General features: G+C 45.0%; 2 protein-coding genes across 4 annotated transcripts in view; both read left to right on the forward strand.

The window, feature by feature from the left end:
- The window catches only part of sec14l7 (SEC14-like lipid binding 7), a 43,462-nt gene extending 34,860 nt beyond the window's left edge, over positions 1 to 8,602 (forward strand). For both annotated transcript variants that reach the window (XM_055873858.1, XM_055873859.1), the window contains one exon: positions 7,177 to 8,602. In XM_055873858.1, the coding sequence (XP_055729833.1) occupies positions 7,177 to 7,307 (131 nt within the window). In that variant the 3' untranslated portion in view covers positions 7,308 to 8,602. The remainder of the gene's footprint in view (positions 1 to 7,176) is intronic.
- A 2,085-nt stretch (positions 8,603 to 10,687) lies between these two features.
- The window catches only part of LOC129818179 (metal transporter CNNM4), a 54,218-nt gene continuing 47,173 nt past the window's right edge, over positions 10,688 to 17,732 (forward strand). For both annotated transcript variants that reach the window (XM_055873855.1, XM_055873856.1), the window contains exon 1: positions 10,688 to 12,146. In XM_055873855.1, coding sequence (XP_055729830.1) covers positions 10,733 to 12,146 — 1,414 coding nt within the window. In that variant the 5' untranslated portion in view covers positions 10,688 to 10,732. The remainder of the gene's footprint in view (positions 12,147 to 17,732) is intronic.

Consider the following 17,732-nt stretch of genomic DNA (forward strand, 5'->3'; position numbering starts at 1 on the left):
AGCCAGACATATACACACATACAGCCAGACATATACACACATACAGCCAGACATATACACACATACAGCCAGACATATACACACATACAGCCAGACATATACACACATACAGCCAGACATATACACACATACAGCCAGACATATACACACATACAGCCAGACATATACACACATACAGCTAGACATATACACACATACAGCCAGACATATACACACATACAGCCAGACATATACACACATACAGCCAGACATATACACACATACAGCCAGACATATACACACATACAGCTAGACATATACACACATACAGCTAGACATATACACACATACAGCTAGACATATACACACATACAGCCAGACATATACACACATACAGCTAGACATATACACACATACAGCCAGACATATACACACATACAGCCAGACATATACACACATACAGCCAGACATATACACACATACAGCTAGACATATACACACATACAGCTAGACATATACACACATACAGCTAGACATATACACACATACAGCCAGACATATACACACATACAGCCAGACATATACACACATACAGCCAGACATATACACACATACAGCCAGACATATACACACATACAGCCAGACATATACACACATACAGCCAGACATATACACACATACAGCCAGACATATACACACATACAGCCAGACATATACACACATACAGCCAGACATATACACACATACAGCCAGACATATACACACATACAGCCAGACATATACACACATACAGCCAGACATATACACACATACAGCTAGACATATACACACATACAGCCAGACATATACACACATACAGCCAGACATATACACACATACAGCCAGACATATACACACATACAGCCAGACATATACACACATACAGCCAGACATATACACACATACAGCCAGACATATACACACATACAGCCAGACATATACACACATACAGCCAGACATATACACACATACAGCCAGACATATACACACATACAGCCAGACATATACACACATACAGCTAGACATATACACACATACAGCTAGACATATACACACATACAGCCAGACATATACACACATACAGCCAGACATATACACACATACAGCCAGACATATACACACATACAGCCAGACATATACACACATACAGCCAGACATATACACACATACAGCTAGACATATACACACATACAGCCAGACATATACACACATACAGCCAGACATATACACACATACAGCCAGACATATACACACATACAGCCAGACATATACACACATACAGCCAGACATATACACACATACAGCCAGACATATACACACATACAGCCAGACATATACACACATACAGCCAGACATATACACACATACAGCCAGACATATACACACATACAGCCAGACATATACACACATACAGCCAGACATATACACACATACAGCCAGACATATACACACATACAGCCAGACATATACACACATACAGCCAGACATATACACACATACAGCCAGACATATACACACATACAGCCAGACATATACACACATACAGCCAGACATATACACACATACAGCCAGACATATACACACATACAGCCAGACATATACACACATACAGCCAGACATATACACACATACAGCCAGACATATACACACATACAGCCAGACATATACACACATACAGCCAGACATATACACACATACAGCTAGACATATACACACATACAGCCAGACATATACACACATACAGCCAGACATATACACACATACAGCCAGACATATACACACATACAGCCAGACATATACACACATACAGCCAGACATATACACACATACAGCCAGACATATACACACATACAGCCAGACATATACACACATACAGCCAGACATATACACACATACAGCCAGACATATACACACATACAGCCAGACATATACACACATACAGCCAGACATATACACACATACAGCCAGACATATACACACATACAGCCAGACATATACACACATACAGCCAGACATATACACACATACAGCCAGACATATACACACATACAGCCAGACATATACACACATACAGCCAGACATATACACACATACAGCCAGACATATACACACATACAGCTAGACATATACACACATACAGCCAGACATATACACACATACAGCCAGACATATACACACATACAGCCAGACATATACACACATACAGCCAGACATATACACACATACAGCCAGACATATACACACATACAGCCAGACATATACACACATACAGCCAGACATATACACACATACAGCCAGACATATACACACATACAGCCAGACATATACACACATACAGCCAGACATATACACACATACAGCCAGACATATACACACATACAGCCAGACATATACACACATACAGCCAGACATATACACACATACAGCTAGACATATACACACATACAGCCAGACATATACACACATACAGCCAGACATATACACACATACAGCTAGACATATACACACATACAGCCAGACATATACACACATACAGCCAGACATATACACACATACAGCCAGACATATACACACATACAGCCAGACATATACACACATACAGCTAGACATATACACACATACAGCCAGACATATACACACATACAGCCAGACATATACACACATACAGCCAGACATATACACACATACAGCCAGACATATACACACATACAGCCAGACATATACACACATACAGCCAGACATATACACACATACAGCCAGACATATACACACATACAGCCAGACATATACACACATACAGCCAGACATATACACACATACAGCCAGACATATACACACATACAGCCAGACATATACACACATACAGCCAGACATATACACACATACAGCTAGACATATACACACATACAGCTAGACATATACACACATACAGCTAGACATATACACACATACAGCTAGACATATACACACATACAGCCAGACATATACACACATACAGCTAGACATATACACACATACAGCCAGACATATACACACATACAGCCAGACATATACACACATACAGCTAGACATATACACACATACAGCCAGACATATACACACATACAGCCAGACATATACACACATACAGCCAGACATATACACACATACAGCCAGACATATACACACATACAGCTAGACATATACACACATACAGCCAGACATATACACACATACAGCCAGACATATACACACATACAGCTAGACATATACACACATACAGCCAGACATATACACACATACAGCTAGACATATACACACATACAGCTAGACATATACACACATACAGCCAGACATATACACACATACAGCCAGACATATACACACATACAGCCAGACATATACACACATACAGCCAGACATATACACACATACAGCTAGACATATACACACATACAGCTAGACATATACACACATACAGCCAGACATATACACACATACAGCTAGACATATACACACATACAGCCAGACATATACACACATACAGCTAGACATATACACACATACAGCCAGACATATACACACATACAGCCAGACATATACACACATACAGCCAGACATATACACACATACAGCCAGACATATACACACATACAGCTAGACATATACACACATACAGCTAGACATATACACACATACAGCTAGACATATGCACACATACAGCTAGACATATACACACATACAGCCAGACATATACACACATACAGCCAGACATATACACACATACAGCCAGACATATACACACATACAGCCAGACATATACACACATACAGCCAGACATATACACACATACAGCTAGACATATACACACATACAGCCAGACATATACACACATACAGCCAGACATATACACACATACAGCCAGACATATACACACATACAGCCAGACATATACACACATACAGCTAGACATATACACACATACAGCCAGACATATACACACATACAGCCAGACATATACACACATACAGCCAGACATATACACACATACAGCCAGACATATACACACATACAGCCAGACATATACACACATACAGCCAGACATATACACACATACAGCCAGACATATACACACATACAGCTAGACATATACACACATACAGCCAGACATATACACACATACAGCCAGACATATACACACATACAGCTAGACATATACACACATACAGCCAGACATATACACACATACAGCCAGACATATGCACACATACAGCTAGACATATGCACACATACAGCTAGACATATACACACATACAGCCAGACATATACACACATACAGCCAGACATATACACACATACAGCCAGACATATACACACATACAGCCAGACATATACACACATACAGCCAGACATATACACACATACAGCCAGACATATACACACATACAGCTAGACATATACACACATACAGCCAGACATATACACACATACAGCCAGACATATACACACATACAGCCAGACATATACACACATACAGCTAGACATATACACACATACAGCCAGACATATACACACATACAGCCAGACATATACACACATACAGCTAGACATATGCACACATACAGCCAGACATATACAAACATACAGCCAGACATATACACACATACAGCCAGACATATACACACATACAGCCAGACATATACACACATACAGCCAGGCATATACACACATACAGCTAGACATATACACACATACAGCCAGACATATACACACATACAGCCAGACATATACACACATACAGCCAGACATATGCACACATACAGCCAGACATATACACACATACAGCTAGACATATACACACATACAGCTAGACATATACACACATACAGCCAGACATATACACACATACAGCCAGACATATACACACATACAGCTAGACATATACACACATACAGCTAGACATATACACACATACAGCTAGACATATACACACATACAGCCAGACATATACAGACATACAGCTAGACATATACACACATACAGCCAGACATATACACACATACAGCCAGACATATACACACATACAGCCAGACATATACACACATACAGCTAGACATATGCACACATACAGCTAGACATATACACACATACAGCTAGACATATGCACACATACAGCTAGACATATACACACATACAGCCAGACATATACACACATACAGCCAGACATATACACACATACAGCCAGACATATACACACATACAGCCAGACATATACACACATACAGCTAGACATATGCACACATACAGCCAGACATATACACACATACAGCCAGACATATACACACATACAGCCAGACATATACACACATACAGCCAGACATATACACACATACAGCTAGACATATACACACATACAGCCAGACATATACACACATACAGCCAGACATATACACACATACAGCTAGACATATGCACACATACAGCCAGACATATACACACATACAGCTAGACATATACACACATACAGCTAGACATATACACACATACAGCCAGACATATACACACATACAGCCAGACATATACACACATACAGCCAGACATATACACACATACAGCTAGACATATACACACATACAGCTAGACATATACACACATACAGCTAGACATATACACACATACAGCCAGACATATACAGACATACAGCTAGACATATACACACATACAGCCAGACATATACACACATACAGCCAGACATATACACACATACAGCCAGACATATACACACATACAGCTAGACATATACACACATACAGCTAGACATATACACACATACAGCTAGACATATGCACACATACAGCTAGACATATACACACATACAGCCAGACATATACACACATACAGCCAGACATATACACACATACAGCCAGACATATACACACATACAGCCAGACATATACACACATACAGCCAGACATATACACACATACAGCTAGACATATACACACATACAGCCAGACATATACACACATACAGCCAGACATATACACACATACAGCCAGACATATACACACATACAGCCAGACATATGCACACATACAGCTAGACATATGCACACATACAGCTAGACATATACACACATACAGCCAGACATATACACACATACAGCCAGACATATACACACATACAGCCAGACATATACACACATACAGCCAGACATATACACACATACAGCCAGACATATACACACATACAGCTAGACATATACACACATACAGCCAGACATATACACACATACAGCCAGACATATACACACATACAGCCAGACATATACACACATACAGCCAGACATATGCACACATACAGCTAGACATATACACACATACAGCTAGACATATACACACATACAGCTAGACATATGCACACATACAGCTAGACATATACACACATACAGCCAGACATATACACACATACAGCTAGACATATACACACATACAGCTAGACATATACACACATACAGCCAGGCATATACACACATACAGCCAGACATATACACACATACAGCCAGACATATACACACATACAGCTAGACATATACACACATACAGCTAGACATATACACACATACAGCCAGACATATACACACATACAGCCAGACATATACACACATACAGCCAGACATATACACACATACAGCCAGACATATACACACATACAGCTAGACATATACACACATACAGCTAGACATATACACACATACAGCTAGACATATGCACACATACAGCTAGACATATACACACATACAGCCAGACATATACACACATACAGCTAGACATATACACACATACAGCTAGACATATACACACATACAGCCAGACATATACACACATACAGCCAGACATATACACACATACAGCCAGACATATACACACATACAGCCAGACATATACACACATACAGCTAGACATATACACACATACAGCTAGACATATACACACATACAGCTAGACATATGCACACATACAGCCAGACATATACACACATACAGCCAGACATATACACACATACAGCCAGACATATACACACATACAGCCAGACATATACACACATACAGCTAGACATATACACACATACAGCTAGACATATACACGGTAGTAATTCTGTATTGTGTCCTGTGTGTAGATGTGCTGCGTTTTGACAACACCTACAGCGTGCTGCAGTCGAAGAAGATCAGCTACACTGTCAATGTTCTACTGCCAGACGGACAGACACAGAGCCCTAGGAGTATCAGAGGGGATGGACGGCTGGAGTAACACACACACAACACACACACACACACACACACGTACTGACAGACAGACACAGAGCCCTAGGAGTATCAGAGGGGATGGACGGCTGGAGTAACACACACACACAACACACAACACACACTGACAGACAGACACAGAGCCCTAGGAGTATCAGAGGGGATGGACGGCTGGAGTAACACACACACAACACACACACACACACACACACGTACTGACAGACAGACACAGAGCCCTAGGAGTATCAGAGGGGATGGACGGCTGGAGTAACACACACACACAACACACAACACACACTGACAGACAGACACAGAGCCCTAGGAGTATCAGAGGGGATGGACGGCTGGAGTAACACACACACACACACACACACACACACACGTACTGACAGACAGACACAGAGCCCTAGGAGTATCAGAGGGGATGGACGGCTGGAGTAACACACACACAACACACACACACACACACTAACAGACAGACACAGAGCCCTAGGAGTATCAGAGGGGATGGACGGTTGGAGTAACACACACACACGTACTGACAGACAGACACAGAGCCCCAGGAGAGAGGGGCCACACACATGCCCACACACAAACACGAATATGAGATCTGGGGTAGTGAAGATAGCAATGTAGAGTATACAGTGCAGTTTAAACACCTCTGTTCTCAGTTATGAGCATTAGCTATTATGACAGGACATTTTCCAATGCTTTTCTAGAAAAAAGGATCTGTACAAGCATTTTGTACACGAGTCACGTTGGGTTTGAGTTAGAACTATACGTCTTTGTTTTATAGTATTGTGTGAATGGAAGACAGTTTTCAGCACAGAAAAGACACTTTGTTATATCGGCTACATTAGTTCAATGTAAAAAGACAAACGGTGCATGTGGAAGGAATGAAGGAATGATTATGAAGTGGAGCAATGAATATGGTTTTGTGTTTTCACTAACGATGCTTCTTATGAACAGTTTCATTAACAATTGTATTAATTGACAGCCGATAGATACATATCTTTATTGGTTTTTACTATTATAGCAACCCAAAGAGAGGATTCTTACACAATGTTAAGATGCACTCATTGTCAATGGGTGGTTTTAATAGATCAGTCATTCTAGAAAGACTATCTCATGATCTTAAAATATTTATTTTCAAAATGCAAGTTGAATACTGAAAATGTTTAAGATGTTTCTTGACTTCAAATTTTGTAGTATCATGACATTTTAAATGTTCTTGTACCATGATTATTTTTTTGAAGAATAAATGTTATTTGACTGCGCTATTTTAAAAGCGCTGCCCAATCAGGGATATTCTGTTTTTGTCCACTAGATGGCAATATAAGATCGCATAAAAACTACTATCATTGGATAAAACACAGTATCGTGTTATTGTTACGTAGGTCTAGGTCACGGAAAAGTCATAGGATTTAAAAGAAATTATAGATCAGCAGAGAATTAAGTCACATCTACCTCACTAGGCTACTACACGGTGACATATTTAAAACTGGTACGCACAAATTGAATAGCCTTAAGCATAGGTTTATTTTTTTTATTAGAGATTAGATTATTTCAATCATTACGCTAGCCATTTATCCTAAATTGTTTTATTATTCATATTTTAGTCTGTTTAAAAATGCACGTGGAGCATAGACTTTAACACGTTTTATGATTTGTTGTCCACCCTTTGTTTTTGACCCATCCATCCCTTAAGAGATTGAGAGACTATCAGCTCATAGTCACATCTACCAGTGACCGCCGGCGGTGAGTTGCATCAGTAACACTGACTGCAACTGTCTCAGTGACACGAATGACCATCGACTATCCATCTGCTTTGCCACTGAGCACAGACGTTACCACATCATGCACATCTTTGGTTTGGTTGAGTGGTCTTCAACCCTGAATCCAATCTAATAAACAACACCTTTTAGACTGTCTTTTGGTAAAGGGTCTTTTAAATTGAGATTTAGTGACACTGGCCTTCACATAATACCCCATAATGTCAAAGTGGAATTATGTTTTTTTAATATATTTTTTTCTTCAAATTAATAAAAAATGAATAGCTGCAATGTCTCAGGGAAGTTTTTCCAATGCCTCACAAAGAAGGGCGCTGATTGGTAAATGGGTAAAAAAAATTGATATTGAACATTATTTTGAGCAAGTTATTCATTGGCTGGTGTATCAATACACCCGGTAAATAGAAAGATACAAGGGTACTTCCTAACTCAGTTGCCGGAGAGGGATTTCACCATGAGGCCAATGGTGACTTTAAAACAGTTATAGACTTTAATGGCTGTGATAGGAGAAAACGGAGGGTGGATCAACAATATTGTATTTACTCCACAATATTAACTTAAATGACAGAGTGAAAAGAAAGAAGCCTGTACAGAATAAAAATATTCCAAAACATGCATCCTTTTGGCAATAAAGTAAAATTTTTAAATAATGACAAAGAAATTAACTTTATGTCCTGAATACAAAGCTTTATGTTTGGGGCAAATCCAACACACACATCACTGAGTACCAGTCTTCATATTTTCAAGCATGGTGGTGATTGCATCAGGTTATGGGTATGCTTGTCATTGGCAAGGACTAGGGATTTTTGGGGGATAAAAAGCAACGGAGTAGAACTAAGCACAGGCAAAGTAAGTCCTAGAGGAAAATCTGGTTCAGTCTGTTTTCCAACAGACACTAGAAGACAAATTCTCCTTTCAGCAAGACAATAACCTAAAACACAAAGCCAAATATACACTGGAGTTGCATACCAAGACGACATTGAATGTTCCTGAGTGGCCTAGTTACAGCTTGACTTGGCTGTCTAGCAATGATCAACAACCAACTTCAGAGCTTGAAGAATTAAAAAAGAATAATGTGCAGATATTGCACAATCCATAAGTGCAAAAGACTTACCCAGAAAAACTCACAGCTGTAATCGCTGCCAAAGGTGTGACTCAGGGGTGTGGATACTTATGTAAATGTGATATTTCTGTATGTCATTTTCAATAGATTTGATAAAAAATTATAAAAACATGTTTTCACTTTGTGTGTAGATGGGTGTGAGAGAAAAATCTATTTAATCCATTTTCAATTCAGGCTGTAACACAACAAAATGTGGAAGTCAAGGGTTAGGGAGGATGGTTCATAATAATGGCTGGAACGGAGTCAATGGAATAACATCAAACACATGGAAACCATGTGTTTAATGTTTTTGATACTATCCCACCAATTCCACTCCAGCCATTACCACGAGCCCGTCCTCCCAAATGAAGGTGCCACCAACCTCCTGTGCTGAACCCCAACAGGATGTTACACACGTGTATGGCTTTACCTGCCGTGCCCGATAGGCGGTGCTTTAGGGTTATTATGGTAATAGGAGCGGGGCTGGAGGGGGATGAGTAGTGACGTCAGCACCCAGGTCGCCAGCACAGTCAAACAAACATGGCGACAGAATGGAGCGGGCAGCAAGGCTACATTCTGACTCTAATCGTTTTCCTTTGGAGTGCGGTGGGGGGACGCACCATAACAGCCACTTCAAGTGTCCGCAGCAGCGGGAGCCAGGTGCTCGGTATGCGGCTGGAGAGGAGCGACAAACCGGCCTCGACCACTGACGATGGGGTCATCCAATTAACGGAGGAGAGCACAGTGCAGCTCCGGTTCTACGGTGTGCAGCTCAACTCGGGCACCTGGGCTCAGATCCGCTTCACAGAACGAGGGGATGGGAGCGAGGATGGGGGAAACAATAACATTATTGACGACACACCTAACAGCACTTGTGTTGATTTCACAAAAGACTTCAGCATCGCAAACTACATGAACATCAGTAGCCGGGGGACCACGGGGGTACTCAAAATAAACATTAAGCCGCTTCGTAAGAGCGAGCCGCACAAGGAGTACGGGCTGTGCATCAGGAGTTTGGCTGATGGTAGGTGGGCTCTGCTCGGGGATAGCGACGGGAGACTGCGGGTGGTGGAGGGGGAAAAAACTCTCCTCCCCCTGTGGTTCCAGATCATCCTCATCTGCTGTCTGTTGGTGCTGTCTGGCATGTTCAGCGGTCTGAACCTGGGGCTCATGGCTCTGGACCCCATGGAGCTCCGTATAGTCCAGAGCTGTGGCTCAGAGAAGGAGAAGAAATACGCCCGCAAAATTGAGCCCATCCGCAGCAAGGGGAACTACCTTCTCTGTTCTCTGTTGCTTGGCAACGTCTTGGTCAATACCACACTCACCATCCTCCTGGATGACCTGATAGGCTCTGGGCTGGGCGCTGTGGTCGCCTCCACAGTGGGTATTGTGATTTTCGGTGAGATAGTCCCCCAGGCGCTGTGTTCTCGCCACGGGCTGGCGGTGGGCGCCAACACCATCCAGGTGACCAAGTTCTTCATGTTGCTCACCTTCCCCCTCTCCTTCCCCGTCAGCAAGCTCCTAGACGTACTCCTAGGCCAGGAGATCGGCACTGTGTATAACCGCGAGAAGCTGGTGGAGATGCTCAGGGTGACGGAACCGTACAACGACCTGGTCAAAGAGGAGCTCAACATGATCCAAGGAGCTCTGGAACTCCGGAATAAGACGGTGGAGAGCGTGATGACTCCTCTGGCCCACTGCTTCATGATCCAGAACGACGCGGTCCTCGACTTCAACACCATGTCAGAGATCATGGAGAGCGGCTACACACGTATCCCCGTGTTCGATGACGAGCGCTCCAACATCGTGGATATCCTGTATGTGAAGGACCTGGCGTTCGTGGACCCTGACGACTGCACCACCCTGAAGACCATCACCAAGTTCTACAACCACCCGGTCCACTTTGTGTTCCACGACACACGGCTGGACTCCATGCTAGAAGAGTTCAAGAAAGGTGTGTATATCTGGAGGGACGGGGGAAGCATGTGTCATACATCACCATATTTACATACATGGTTGATGTATGGAAAAGTATTTATAATGCATCCGTCACTCCCCATAATTAATACACTCACACACACACACACACTCACACACTCACACACACACACACTCACACTGACACTCACACACACTCACACTCACACTCACACTGACACTCACACACTGACACAGAGACAGATGTGCCCCTGGCTGTATTGATGTGTGTATCGATGAGTGGAATATCTCAACCCAGTTGTCATGGCAGGGAACAAATGTGACACATCACAATCTAGGGGTCATCAACTCTGTCTCTGGATAGCTACAGGGAATAGGTTTTTGTTCTGCACTATTCTGCACTATTCACACCTGGTTGATTAGTTGAATCAGCTGTGTTAGTGCTGGCCTGGAACAGAAGTCTGTACCTATAACTCTCCAGGAACTTTTCCATAATTAGTTATTGGTCCATTCTGTTGTCATTTCAGTTCTGTTGTCATTTAGGATAGTAGGGCCACACGGGGGAGAGCATTAGGCTAGGGCTGCTATCGTCTCTCAGGCTTAGGGCTGCTATCGTCTCTCAGGCTTAGGGCTGCTATCGTCTCTCAGGCTTAGGGCTGCTATCGTCTCTCAGGCTTAGGGCTGCTATCGTCTCTCAGGCTTAGGGCTGCTATCGTCTCTCAGGCTTAGGGCTGCTATCGTCTCTCAGGCTTAGGGCTGCTATCGTCTCTCAGGCTTAGGGCTGCTATCGTCTCTCAGGCTTAGGGCTGCTATCGTCTCTCAGGCTTAGGGCTGCTATCGTCTCTCAGGCTTAGGGCTGCTATCGTCTCTCAGGCTTAGGGCTGCTATCGTCTCTCAGGCTTAGGGCTGCTATCGTCTCTCAGGCTTAGGGCTGCTATCGTCTCTCAGGCTTAGGGCTGCTATCGTCTCTCAGGCTTAGGGCTGCTATCGTCTCTCAGGCTTAGGGCTGCTATTGTCTCTCAGTCTTAGGGCTTCCGGGGCCTAGGCTAGCTAGGCTGTTGTAACCCGTCACTCAAAAGTTGTAATGTATGTTATCAACATCAAGTCATTTGATGTTGCATGCTTATAACACAACCTAGGTGGCTAACTATATGCCTAGCCAGTTAGCTGACCCAAACTACAGTTTGTATCATCGTGAGTGTGTGAAGAATGACAGATGTCACCAGCTGTCATAACTGTTTATATATATATATATATATATATATAGCCTAGGCCTTATTGTGAAGAGGGTCACCCACTCTCTGGGTGACCAGTGAGTTTAATGGATCAGTTGGGAACAGCTGAACTGTCAGTCTGGAGCTGGGGTCTCAGCTCTACTGTTAGTCTGGAGCTGGGGTCTCAGCTGTACTGTTAGTCTGGAGCTGGGGTCTCAGCTGAACTGTCAGTCTGGAGCTGGGGTCTCAGCTGAACTGTCAGTCTGGAGCTGGGGTCTCAGCTGAACTGTCAGTCTGGAGCTGGGGTCTCAGCTGAACTGTCAGTCTGGAGCTGGGGTCTCAGCTGTACTGTCAGTCTGGAGCTGGGGTCTCAGCTGTACTGTCAGTCTGGAGCTGGGGTCTCAGCTGTACTGTTAGTCTGGAGCTGGGGTCTCAGCTCTACTGTTAGTCTGGAGCTCGGTTCTCAGCTGAACTGTCAGTCTGGAGCTGGGGTCTCAGCTGTACTGTCAGTCTGGAGCTGGGGTCTCAGCTGAACTGTCAGTCTGGAGCTGGGGTCTCAGCTCTACTGTCAGTCTGGAGCTGGGGTCTCAGCTCTACTGTCAGCCTGGAGCTGGGGTCTCAGCTGAACTGTCAGCCTGGAGCTGGGGTCTCAGCTGAACTGTCAGTCTGGAGCTGGGGTCTCAGCTGTACTGTCAGTCTGGAGCTGGGGTCTCAGCTGTACTGTCAGTCTGGAGCTGGGGTCTCAGCTGTACTGTCAGTCTGGAGCTGGGGTCTCAGCTGTACTGTCAGTCTGGAGCTGGGGTCTCAGCTGTACTGTCAGTCTGGAGCTGGGGTCTCAGCTGTACTGTCAGTCTGGAGCTGGGGTCTCAGCTGTACTGTCAGTCTGGAGCTGGGGTCTCAGCTGTAGAGCAAGCTGCTGCTGCCAAAGTGCCTGTGGTGATAACAGTAAAGTGCCCCACCTGGTCCTGCAGACCCACAGGATGTGCAGGCTTTTGTTCCATCCCAACATTAACACATGAGTAAGGTTGGGGACAAGGTATGGGTGAGGGTTAAGGGTTAGTTGTTGAAGTAGCCTTGTATCTGTGGTTAGACAGCATGGTGACCTAGTGGAGGGATAGTGACAGGCCAGTGCTGATCTTCACACCACACAGACAGTCAGAGATCAAAGATGGACGACACTGACTGAGCCTAACAACCACGCATTCAGATCATCGCTGTGGCTATAATCACCGTGTGACCTCACTCTTCTGACCCACCGGTGTCTACTCTTTTCTTCATTGGCTGGAGGGTGACAGCATTGTGTGAGGTGTCAGCTGTGTTGTCAGTGGAAAGGTATACAGTACAGTGTGTGTGTTAGGTTGACTGACTCGGCCAATCAATTCCCACTGTGTGTTCGCTGTCCCTTTAACTGCAGGCTGAAAATGCAATAGGGTATATCACACTCAATATTATACATGTGACAGGGCTTGTAAAATACACAGAACAGTGTGTTCCCAACACCTGAGAGGATAAGAGGGGAGAGGGGAGGATAAGAGGGGAGAGGGGAGGATAAGAGGGGAGAGGGGAGGATAAGAGGGGAGAGGGGAGGATAAGAGGGGAGAGGGGAGGATAAGAGGGGAGAGGGGAGGATAAGAGGGGAGAGGGGAGGATAAGAGGGGAGAGGGGAGGATAAGAGGGGAGAGGGGAGGATAAGAGGGGAGAGGGGAGGATAAGAGGGGAGAGGGGAGGATAAGAGGGGAGAGGAGGGGAGGATAAGAGGGGAGAGGAGGGGAGGATAAGAGGGGAGAGGAGGGGAGGATAAGAGGGGAGAGGAGGGGAGGATAAGAGGGGAGAGGGGAGGATAAGAGGGGAGAGGAGGGGAGGATAAGAGGGGAGAGGAGGGGAGGATAAGAGGGGAGAGGAGGGGAGGATAAGAGGGGAGAGGAGGGGAGGATAAGAGGGGAGAGGAGGGGAGGATAAGAGGGGAGAGGAGGGGAGGATAAGAGAGGAGAGGAGGGGAGAGGAGGAGAAATAGTAAACCAGGAGAGGGATTACCCCCTTCTGTCTCTCTATCCCCATCCCCCTTTCTTGTATGGACTTCGAGCTTAAAGAGAGGAGGACTGGGGGAAGAACCAGAGATCAGAACAGACTCGAGGGGGAGGAGTGATGTTATGTGTACTGTATATAGTGAGTTACATAAGTAGACTACCCCCAGTACCCAGGAACCAGGAACAGTCTCTCCTCTCAATATTCAGATATTCCACAACTCCATTGACTCCAGCTGATTGACCCCCTGACTGACTGACCCCAGTACTGACTGACTGACTGACTACAGGACTGACTGACCCCAGTAGTGACAGACTGACCCCAGTAGTGACAGACTGACCCCAGTAGTGACAGACTGACCCCAGTAGTGACAGACTGACCCCAGTAGTGACAGACTGACCCCAGTAGTGACAGACTGACCCCAGTAGTGACAGACTGACCCCAGTAGTGACAGACTGACCCCAGTAGTGACAGACTGACCCCAGTAGTGACTGACTGACCCCAGTAGTGACTGACTGACCCCAGTAGTGACTGACTGACCCCAGTAGTGACTGACTGACCCCAGTAGTGACTGACTGACCCCAGTAGTGACTGACTGACCCCAGTAGTGACTGACTGACCCCAGTAGTGACTGACTGACTGACCCCAGTAGTGACTGACTGACTGACCCCAGTAGTGACTGACTGACTGACCCCAGTAGTGACTGACTGACTGACCCCAGTAGTGACTGACTGACTGACCCCAGTAGTGACTGACTGACTGACCCCAGTAGTGACTGACTGACTGACCCCAGTAGTGACTGACTGACTGACCCCAGTAGTGACTGACTGACTGACCCCAGTAGTGACTGACTGACTGACCCCAGTAGTGACTGACTGACTGACCCCAGTAGTGACTGACTGACTGACCCCAGTAGTGACTGACTGACTGACCCCAGTAGTGACTGACTGACTGACCCCAGTAGTGACTGACTGACTGACCCCAGTAGTGACTGACTGACTGACCCCAGTAGTGACTGACTGACTGACCCCAGTAGTGACTGACTGACTGACCCCAGTAGTGACTGACTGACTGACCCCAGTACTGACTGACTGACTGACCCCAGTACTGACTGACTGACTGACCCCAGTACTGACTGACTGACTCCAGTACTGACTGACTGACCCCAGTACTGACTGACTGACACCAGTACTGACTGACTGACTGACACCAGTACTGACTGACTGACTGACACCAGTACTGACTGACTGACACCAGTACTGACTGACTGACACCAGTACTGACTGACTGACTGACACCAGTACTGACTGACTGACTGACTACAGGACTGACTGACTGACCCCAGTAGTGACAGACTGACCCCAGTAGTGACAGACTGACCCCAGTAGTGACAGACTGACCCCAGTAGTGACTGACTGACCCCAGTAGTGACTGACTGACCCCAGTAGTGACTGACTGACCCCAGTAGTGACTGACTGACCCCAGTAGTGACTGACTGACCCCAGTAGTGACTGACTGACCCCAGTACTGACTGATTGACTACAGTACTGACTGACTGACTGATTAACTGACCCCAGTACTAACTGACTGATTAACTGACCCCAGTACTGACTGACTGATTAACTGACCCCAGTACTGACTGACTGACTACAGTACTGACTGACTGACTAACTGACCCCAGTATTGACTGACTAACTGACCCCAGGACTGACTGACTGACTGACCCCAGTACTGACTGACTGACTGACTGATTAACTGACCCCAGTACTGACTGACTGACCCCAGTACTGACTGACTGACCCCAGTACTGACTGACTGACTGATTAACTGACCCCAGTACTGACTGACTGATTAACTGACCCCAGTACTGACTGACTGATTAACTGACCCCAGTACTGACTGACTGATTGTCCCCAGTACCGACTGACTGACTGACCCCAGTACTGACTGACTGATTGTCCCCAGTACCGACTGACTGACTGATTGTCTCCAGTACCGACTGACTGACTGATTGTCCCCAGTACTGACTGACTGACTGATTGTCCCCAATACCGACTGACTGACTGATTGTCCCCAGTACCGACTGACTGACTGATTGTCCCCAATACCGACTGAATGACTGATTGTCCCCAATACCGACTGACTGACTGATTGTCCCCAATACCGACTGACTGACTGATTGTCCCCAGTACCGACTGACTGACTGATTGTCCCCAGTACCGACTGACTGACTGATTGTCCCCAGTACCGACTGACTGACTGATTGTCCCCAGTACCGACTGACTGACTGATTGTCCCCAGTACTGACTGTCTGATTGACCCCAGTACTGACTGATCTTGGTATTTTCTGCTTCTTGGTGTTG

This window comes from Salvelinus fontinalis, chromosome 21 (genome assembly GCF_029448725.1).
Source record: "Salvelinus fontinalis isolate EN_2023a chromosome 21, ASM2944872v1, whole genome shotgun sequence".
Classification (NCBI taxonomy): domain Eukaryota; kingdom Metazoa; phylum Chordata; class Actinopteri; order Salmoniformes; family Salmonidae; genus Salvelinus; species Salvelinus fontinalis.